General features: G+C 33.0%; 1 protein-coding gene across 1 annotated transcript in view; it reads right to left on the bottom strand.

Annotated features, from left to right (window-relative positions):
• Nucleotides 1–10594, bottom strand: part of LOC106460129 (frequenin-1-like) — a gene marked incomplete at its 5' end in the record, with an annotated part of 31559 nt that overhangs the window by 7512 nt on the left and 13453 nt on the right. The window contains one exon of the mRNA XM_022386778.1: nt 3904–3992. Coding sequence (XP_022242486.1) covers nt 3904–3992 — 89 coding nt within the window. The remainder of the gene's footprint in view (nt 1–3903; nt 3993–10594) is intronic.

Raw genomic sequence — 10594 nt, 5'->3', positions numbered from 1 at the left:
CAAGAATATAGGGATGATGCAGATATACATTCTTATATGACTTTCAATATTAAAACATAATGTTACACTATAAAATGCACGATTACAAAAATGCTAACGAGGTCGGTCAATTCGACCAACCTCGTAGCGATACTTTATAATAATGAAGACATGCTTTAACTCAACTTTATTTTCCTTGTACGTAAATCCTAGTTTCTTAGTTACACTACATTGATGTCTACTCTGACAAGAAAAACAGTTAGGCACATATAACTTCCAACTAGAGTAAGTCAAGTATGCATTTTAAAGTACAACATTAAATTTTAATACTGAAATCATGTAGGGATGATCTATATATATAGCTGTATCATTCCTTTATTCTTGTTTGCATAGTTTTGACACTACCATCCCTTTATCATTTTAAACTTATAAAACGTTTTTTTTTATTACTTGTTTTGTGACGTTTTTCCTCAGATTGAAAGTTCATCTATTATTGGTTGGCACTTCCTGTTTCACCCTGTACTTAAGCTTTTTAAAGGAACACCAGACTTCTGTAAAATGCTAACTTTAAGGGGTGATAATAACATCGTTTACACTAGGATTCGTTTTTTTTAAAAATTACTACAAGTTATTACGACTAAGCGATGACATCGTGCACTGCCCAAAAACACATATATTGGACTTAGGTTCAAACTGACGTTAAAGTAGTTGTAGAGTTATCTCGATTGAAACAAGAAGAAGAAATGATGAACAGTAGACTGGCGGCAGTAGGAACGAACATCTGACATGTGTGTGTACACTAACAAACATTTAATTTATGAACGTATCGGAATATACATATTCCATCTTCAGTCAGCTACAATGAACATAGTAAATTACTTGATATCCAAATCAGCAGGTTAGATAACCATTTCACAACATCTGTTTATCGTAAAAAAAACAAAAAAAATCATAAATGCTTACATACTCGATTCGACAGTTTTATTCCGAATTCCTTTAAACATAACCTTATACTCAGTCTTCTCAAAATAGCACATAACATCTGTTCTAACTATCTTTTTCTTCATACCGAAATCACCACCCGATAGAACATTCTAATATACAACGGCTGTACCTTGCAGTTTATTCAAGCCCTAACACACAAGTTCCTTTCTCACAAATTTGAACCCCCTAAAGAAACCATACACTGTTGACAAATATCCATTAAGACTGATCATTCTTTTCTTAAGTTAATAAGCAAAGTTTTATAGTTTAGTCACACATTTTAAGAATAATTAAGACGTTTTATCCACAAGTTTAGGAACAAATGATATTTAAATCTCCTTTCAAAATACAAAATCTATTCAGATCTAAAGACCTATTACCTACCTCTATGCGTTCCAGGATCTATATAAATACAGGTGATGACTGTAATGCCACTTACATTGGCAAAACTATATGCCAATTGCACCTGCAAGCTTGCGAAAATGGGAGTATCAAGCAGAACTGGTAAAAACTATCAAACCCACCAGAATTTACGATTCGCACACATAGTGAAAACAACCACCACCCCATCTTGACTACGAATTTCAAAGTCGTCTCATCTGGATCATTCAATATTGAACTTTTAATTAAAGAGAGTTTATTAATGATAAATTAACTCCCAACTTTAAATAATAGCACAGCTTCACTAGAGTTAAATCTGTTCTGAACACCTTGTATAACACTGTTATAATTGTTGCCCTATTCTTTATTATTTATTTGGTTGCCTTTTGTACTGTATTTTAATTACTTTTATAAAATGTTTAAACCTTATAAAATTGTGTACCTAGTAATTTACCATGTTCAATATAGCCGACTAAAGATAGAATAAGTATATTCCGAAACGTTCAAAAATTAAATGTTTGTTACTGTACACACACGTTTCATACTTTCATTATTGCTGCCATCGTTCTACTGTTCAAACTTTGATTGCAGTCGAAAAAAAGAAGAAAGATTAACAATTTGGTGGGTCGATCACTTTCTGGTCTGGTTATCTTAGAAAATATTTCTAAAATATTAAAAAAACAACTTAAAATATAATTTAAGTAAAATCAGACTTGCCTTGAACTTCAGGCAGTTTCCATATACCCTCTAAGACGTAAGAATGAGTAAACTCTAAATATTTATTCTAGCTATGAAATGTATTTTACCTTCACCCTCCACTTAGTGCTTTCCTCAGACGGTATACTAACAGGGTCTAAACCGTTTTTGATTATTTTAGTTTTTCTACAGATATTAAGAAATCTATCAGTGTGAAAACGTGTAAAAATGTATTTATATCAGAAACTGTCCAGACGTACTTTTAACAATTCTGATCCCGAATTCCTTACTTACTGAACATACTAAATTTATTAAAAATAATTGTATATGCATTTATTTTTTAACGGAAGATGGCGCTGCAGTATAGCAGCACTCTGGTTGTTTTGATCAAAATGATATCGAGTGCCATGAGCTCAAGCAAGTGGAGGCAACCTCTTGCACACTATACTCTTAATACAGTTTAGAGACGACTTTAAAGAGTAACGAAGAAATATTATTACGAGTCTAACAAAGTAACCAAGATACAACGTTTCGACAAGTTTTTTATTTTATTTTTAGTAGTCTCGAAGTAGTATCTTGTCAACAAATGTGGTTATACCCTTGATTGATTTTTCTAAAAATCATGGCTCTTCTATTCTGTGTTTGTATTATACGTTAAGAAGTGTTACAAGCCATGTTCAGTACGATTTAGCCTGAATGATGTCAAACGCCATATAAACTGCTATGAGAATACTTGAAAAAACATCACCTTTAATCTGTCTTGCCACTTTTAACATGTTTAACATTCTGATTACAAGAAGAAAAAACAAAACTTTTCACTCCATTTACTAATGATAGTTTTCTAGCATATTTCATCTTAAAAACAAGAACGGCTGTTTTATATAAACTTTCAACTAAAGTACTCTATTTTTAATTCATTCCAATATGAAGTTATTTCTTAATAATAAACTTACACGTAACGGTTATCCTAAGTGTAACCTACTGGTAATAGTTTAATCATAAAGCTTAAAACAAAAACTAATCCCCCACAATCTTTGGATATGCTGTTAATTGACGTTCTTCGATTTCACACGCATACATACTGTAGGGTGACAAACCAAACAGAGAGCATTACACAAACAGCATCTACATAATGTCACCAACACCTAATGAATGATATCCACAGTACTCTCCGACACCCAATAAATAACATCTACAGTACTCTCCAACATCCAATAAATAACATCCACAGTACTCTCCAACACCTAATGAATGATATCCACAGTACTCTCCGACACCCAATAAATAACATCTACAGTACTCTCCAACATCCAATAAATAACATCCACAGTACTCTCCAACATCCAGTAAATAACATTTACAGTGCTCTCCAACATCCAATAAATAACATTTACAGTGCTCTCCAACATCCAATAAATAACATCTACAGTGCTCTCCAACATCCAATAAATAACATCTACAGTGCTCTCCAATATCCAATAAATAACGTCTACAGTGCTCTCCAATATCCAATAAATATCATCTACAGTGCTTTCCAACATCCAATAGATAACATCTATAGTGCTCTCCAACATAAAAAAATAACATATATAGTGCTCCTCAACATCCAATAAATAACTTCTAAAATGCTCGTCCACATCAACCAAATGGGATTTATAGCACTCTCCAACATCAAATAAATCACATCTACAGTGCTCTCCAACATCAAATAAATAACATATATTGTTCTCTCCAATATAAAAAAATAACAACTACATTGCTCGTCGACATCATCCAAGTGATATCTACGATACTCTCCAACATCCAATAAATAACATCTACAAAATTCGTCGACTTCAAAAAACTGGCAACTACAGTACTCACCAACATCTGATAAATAGCATCTACAATACTGTACATTTCCTCCCGAGTGATATATCCATCATTGTCCACGTCATACAGCTTGAATGCCCCTATTATACAGTTCTAAAAGTTATTTATCATGAAATGTTACATATGATGAAAACCAGAGATCAACAACCATTATAAATAAAATGAGTCATTGTACTACCTAGTCTTTAAATAACAAATATATAAAACTTATCAATAAAAATAATAAATATGAGTTTACCTACAATACATAAATAATTTTCAATTACTGTATTACGCTTGAAATTCTAATACCATTTCTGTCCCTAGTTACTATCAATTGCTCAATCCAGCATCTGAAACGTATATTTTCTTGGTTAACAAATATAGTGTAAATTTATACATTCCGTTTTACTAAATTTCGCTTCAGAAAATTTTAAATGTCTCCATTATTACTCGACCTAGTTTCTGTGGTTTTAAATTTTTTTGACTACCTTACCTAATTTATATATTCTCCGATTATGCAAAACATATTTTATACTTCTATGATTACCAATTTAGCTATTGTGGATTGATAAATTCTTAATTAATAAACTTGTTTTATTAATATTTCTTGGTACAAGTACTTTCAACTTACTGCAACAAGGCATGTAAGTAAGTTGGAGAGTATACTCTAACTGTCCATCTAATATTGGGTTGGATTATCTTGTAGCCTGCAATCAGTGTGGCACAGAGTCACAAGATGTTGCGGAAAAGCTATTTCTAGGCCATCCGTCGAGGAGTGTGGTCTGCAAGTGGTCAATATATCTCAGCAGAAGATAAGTGGGTATTGCAATGTTCAAAGATCATCTCAAAGTGAGGATTATGCTGATGAAGGAAAATTACTAAAGTAATAGCTTTCAAACCAGTTTTAGACAATACCAGCACAATGGATTGTCACCTTACCATCAGGGTAAAAATGCTACACTGAAGGATGGATGCAACTGGTAACAATGTTATTTACTCATCTAAGGGAATCGAATGACAACTTGTGGCACGAGAAGGTTTTACACAGCATTACATCACACCTCCAGCTGATTGCACGGTCAGGGTAACAAAAGAAGCAACAAGTACCTCACTGTTTTTTCATTGTCAGAACAGAAAAGGATGAAACACTAATCATGAGATGACGTCACGTATGTCTAATAATTCATTTACTATAATTTGAGCTTTAAGCATCACCGAAGCTGTGCCTTCCTGTTAGCAGTTTTCGTACTGGTTGTCAGCTGCCAAATGGCTGTTCTTTTTAAGTCATTCGCATAGTACGGCTAGTTTGTTGTTCAAGCAAAAAGCTACACAATGAGCTATCTTTGCTTTCCCAACTGTGGGTATCAAAACTCGATTTTTAGCGTTATAAGCTCTCAAACTTACCGCTGAGCCACTAGAGGGTGGTACGGTTAGAGATAATTATAAGTAGACGATTCCTGATCATTGTTAAAAGAGATAGTCATCTGTGATAATCTAGCTTCCATTGCACTTTATATCACTGTTCAAGCATCCTTTCTCTTACTCGGCTACCAATAGATAGCAGCTACTTTTTCCTTTCAGTTTCCAGTGTTGATGGCCTCTGCTGACAGATATATTTTAAAAGTTGGTCAGATGGTCACGAATAATGATTCTTCTGTTAGACAAGCACCCACTATCACATCACTTTGAAAATCAGAGAAATATTTGATTCTACTCATTGTTTTTCATACTAAAGATAATATGACTATATCTCTGCATTTTGGGAGCTTAGTAATGACCTGACACATTACATGATCAGTTCATTTTGCATTAAATGAATAGAGACTTGTATGAAAATGACCAGTAAGCCAGAAAATACGAGATTGAAACACTTTTTCACAATGTACCTAAAATATAGTAATTAGTAGTCCTATAGTTTTAATGGTTCTTCCTACTGTCAGTATTTCTTATTATAACCACTTACAATAAATACTTGTACATTAAATATTATGTAATTAACCCTTTCCATACGGGTCACGGGCCAAAAGCCATGTCATCGCGTTTGTTGACTCGCATTGAAAATTTTATTGAACTACTATTACATGAAATAATCATTAAGTTTGGTAAGAAACTGTAGATTATAATTCAAATTTTAGTTTTATATATCATTTAATTTCTTAATTTAAAAGAAAATATTAAAAACACACATGTAAACATCGATTTTTCTGTGCCACGTGTTATGTTTAATGCAGCACTGGTTCAAATTAGATGTTTGTGATGTCAAAATACAAATTATATAATTTTGTACGAGTTAGAAACTCAAATTAACGATATTGATGAGCTAGAATATAAAATAAGAATCTCCTATATTGTATATTTGTTGAGATATCGCTCATGTACCGAATCAAACGCAATGGCTCCGCTCACCTCTTTCGATTTTTAGAAACGGTCCCTTATATATATACATTCTTCTGTACATGACATGTGAATAACCAATCAAAGTTCAGAATGTCCCCTAGTGGATTTCTTAGTTATTTTCAAATATATCGGCGTTATTTCTTTTTTTCGATACAAGACGGCATAGAGATAAGTCGAGTTTTCAGTATGCTCGAAATTTAAAAAAATGTTTAGACCCAAATACAGCTTAGTTACTAAAATTCATAAATTGTGATTGAGTTCTATGGTATCGATATAGTAATTTATGATTTTTGGTTATTCAATATATATATATATATAAAACTTTCAAAAATTATTTCGTTTCACATCCTACACGTGCGGAATTTATTAAGTTTAGCCAACTACGACAAGCAGCAATCCAGTACAAAGGTCGGAACTAGAAGAGATAATTGTTTGTTTTACTTCTTTATTTACTGTTTTATGTTTTAAGAAAAATAAAGTTTAAGAACTTATTTGTAAATAGTAATAATCTCTATACATATATAATGTATAATCATTTAAATGTGTCTGTATTTTACAAAATACTTGTTTGTTTGTTTGGAATTAAACACAAAGGTACACAATGGGCTATCTGCGCTCTGCCCACTACGGGTATTGAAACCAGGTTTCTAGCGTTGTAAGTCCACAGACATAACGCTGTGCCACTGGGGGCTACAAAATACTAGTCCAAATACTAGTCAGATTTATATTATTGGATATATTAACATGAGTGCACTTGCGCCGCGTCATTGTAACTTCTGTATTGTTAGCCAGGCACGGCTGAAAGGTCAATATAATAAAAATAATAAATATATATAAATGTATGATGTTATGAGATTTAAGCCATTTAGTCTAAACATTTATGTTTTCGTGATATATACTCTGTAGTCATTCTAAAACGAAAAAGGCTTAATTTATATTTATTGCCTAATTTTTTATGGTGGTAACGAGATCGATCAAATCGACCGAACCCTTACAGATATTATTTAATGAAAATAACAGATGAAAGAAGTTTTTCTTAAGAAATATTTGGTAACTATCTGAACATTATAAAAATTTTGCATGTGAAAATGAAAATTCTTTGCATGTTGCATGTGAAAAGAAATAAAGGCATGAGAAAAACATTGCTTTAGAAAAAAATCAAAATTAAATATCTTACTTTTCAAAAACCACATACATATAGGATCTTTCATGTCAAAGGTAAAATAATTTCATCCACTAGTTTCATTTTTATAAAAACTTTCGAGATTTTTAAAACACTATGCATAGTTCAGAAATGATTTCAATATGTGTGTCATTAAATACTGTTACGTATCTGCTTGTTTTTTGTTTCCGGTAGAAATTCTTTCTATTGATCTTCAGCGATACAAATCCTTTCTTAATTAAACCAGTTTATTATTCCTCAATAGAAACTTTTAGTACACAGTAGTTCCACAATCAGCACGTTTCTAGTTTCTTTAAACTTAACAACTTTTATAATACACGCTATAAATCACAGCGACTCACAATCTCGATAACTTCACTCTCGACGAGTGCAAAACACACACTTTAAAGCTCACTAATTCGAAACTAACAGAATCATAAATTACACGGAACTCAAAGTAACTTATGCTCTCTCTTCATTCATCCCTGCTGGCTTTCTCTGCCAGGCTTATATACCAATGAAGAGGGCATTTCGAACACACTCGGACATCCCGATCATTCGAGAAACTCAGTCAGCAGCATCACGTGATTTCCGCTGTCTTAACAATACCTTAAAAGCATTAAATTTTCTTTTGCTGATTTTCTGTACTATTTTGATGTGCCTGTTTTTTGTTTCTTTTGTATCTTTTTTTTCTACTCTCCCCAGAAGGCTCTATGCTCTCTTATATGACATATTAAAAATTCAACAAATTAATTCTATTTAAACCAGAGTATATTTGTTGATCATAACGCACATTATGCACATATTAATCAATAATGGCCTTCATGAGACTTTATGTGAAATACTGCTGAACATACAGAGCAATTAATATTAATAATCCGTGGTTGGCAGAGCACAGATAGCCCATTGTGTAGCTTTGTGCATAAAATCAAACAAATAATATTAATAATAATAAAAAATTGAATAGTTTTATAGATATTTAGTTCCAGTTAAGATATCGTCGTTCAACTGAATATATATGGATGTTGTTTATAAATCCACATCAAGTATATCACTATGGAGTTGTGATGTTTGGTCAGGAACGTCGAGAGCTAGCACGGGCCCCGAGGCAAACATCCTCGTCGAGCCCCTTTCTCTCTCTCTTTTTTTTAACATTTTCAATAATTTATTTAAAAGAAGATCCTAAATTATGACAGCAACGAGCTCATAAACCAGACAAAATAATAGCAGCAGCCGTTTTTACCTCACAGTATTAGCGTAAAAACGTTAATAAAGTAACAACAAGTATCTATTAAATCTATAAAGTAACAAATACGTATTAATTATTACTCAAATTATTATTTCAGTCGTTCTTAATGTATCAAGCGTCTATATGCAAAGAAAGGCCAAAAACTATGGTTTTATCATTAAATGAAGATATAGCTTAAAGATGCTTTGCGGGCTTTACGGCATAACCAGGTTTCATTCGCCCGAGCCCCTGGGCAGTTGCCCCTTTGCCTCCCCCTGTCGGCGGTCCTGTGTTTGGTGTACGACATGCGAGATACTGAAGAGTTCCGCTATGTGTAACGCCTATTTACATATATCTGTTCTTATACTTATCATAACGCCTCGGTTACATAATTTCGCTTTTCAAGATTCCCGGTTCAAACTTTCTTTATAGAGCACGCTGTTGATAACATATGAACAACTATGGACTTTAGGGCCTCTTATGAAAACTGTTCTGTTCTGTAAAAGATAATAAAAGAAGTAGATATGGAACACAATACAAAAAGCTAATAAACAAATAAAACAAATTTAACAATAAACTTCAACACAACCACTTCTTTGTGTGTAAATGAAACACATAAAATCATGATTTTCATTTTGAAGTATATTCTACATTTTATTTTATCCTACCGATTCTTAATTCTCCTTGATCATTTTGTATGTTATATAATATATTATTCATTGCCAGTGTTTAATAGTTATTTGAATGCCCTACCATATTTTAACACGCATTTATGAAACAAATTGAAATGCTATGCTCAACAAATATACAGATACATGAGTACGTTATATTAAAAAAGTTTTGAGTATGCAACTCAGTAAGTCACGTGACGACCACAGAAAATATAAATCGCAGTGAAATAGAATGTAACAAATCATTCTGATATTATTTGGCGTTACATACTGTGATGCTACCAAAAATGTATCGCTTTGGGGAAGGATATATAACAGATAATAAAGACGTGTTGAGATCAAAGATTTAGAATTTGCAAGACGGAGATATCCTTCGTACTTGAGGCGCTGGAAAATAAAAAAAAATATGGATCAATTTGGGGCACCAGGTTCCTCCATAAAGAAACATGCAATAAGTCGTTCTTCAGTTGTGGTTAGAAAAGTGCGACATCTCGTGGCAGTTGGTAATTCATAAACACAACAGTCAGTGGCAAAAGCTATAGATGTAGCCCACACAAGTACGAAACACAATCAAGAAGGATCCCCGTCTGGAGAAGCAACACAAGCCACGTGTACAAAATACTGCTTCCATTCAACCATGGCTTAACTCATACAACTTGAATGCGTTTGCGTGTTATAATATCCATACAATGACATACTAATCAAGTCGCCTATGGATTTCTGTGCGATCGCACTGGAAAACTATTGTCCTAGTTTACTAAATAACGTATAGAAAGCATGCAAGGAGGAAGGATGTACTTTGAACATGACTGCTTTACGACACCGCCTTCTGCAACGGAAATTACGTTGCATGGCTATTGTAAGATGCAAACTCGTCAGTTAGAGCATCACTGGACGTGCCTATGTGAATAGTAGCTACATGTTAAGATTCAAAAATTGTTTTAAAATAACGTACTCAGCTTACGTACATCTGTTTAGTACTTAATTGTTCGTCACGAGATTAATCTATACGTGCATGCTTTATGTATTGAATTCGAGATGATTAACTATGTTGTCTTTTTTTATTTCAAAAAGTTAGTGAATTAAAATTCTCTAGTTTCTAAACACGGGCAACTTACATAAAACATTTGTTTGTTTTGAATTTCGCGCAAAGCTGCACGAGGGCTATCTGCGCTAGCCGTCTCTAATTTAGCAGTGTAAGACTAAAGGGAAGGCAGCTAGTCATCACCACCCACCGCTAAC

This window comes from Limulus polyphemus, unplaced genomic scaffold (assembly GCF_000517525.1).
Source record: "Limulus polyphemus unplaced genomic scaffold, Limulus_polyphemus-2.1.2 Scaffold715, whole genome shotgun sequence".
Classification (NCBI taxonomy): Eukaryota; Metazoa; Arthropoda; class Merostomata; order Xiphosura; family Limulidae; genus Limulus; species Limulus polyphemus.
Note: the sequence above shows the minus strand (reverse complement) of the source record. Positions and strands in the feature narration are given on the sequence as shown.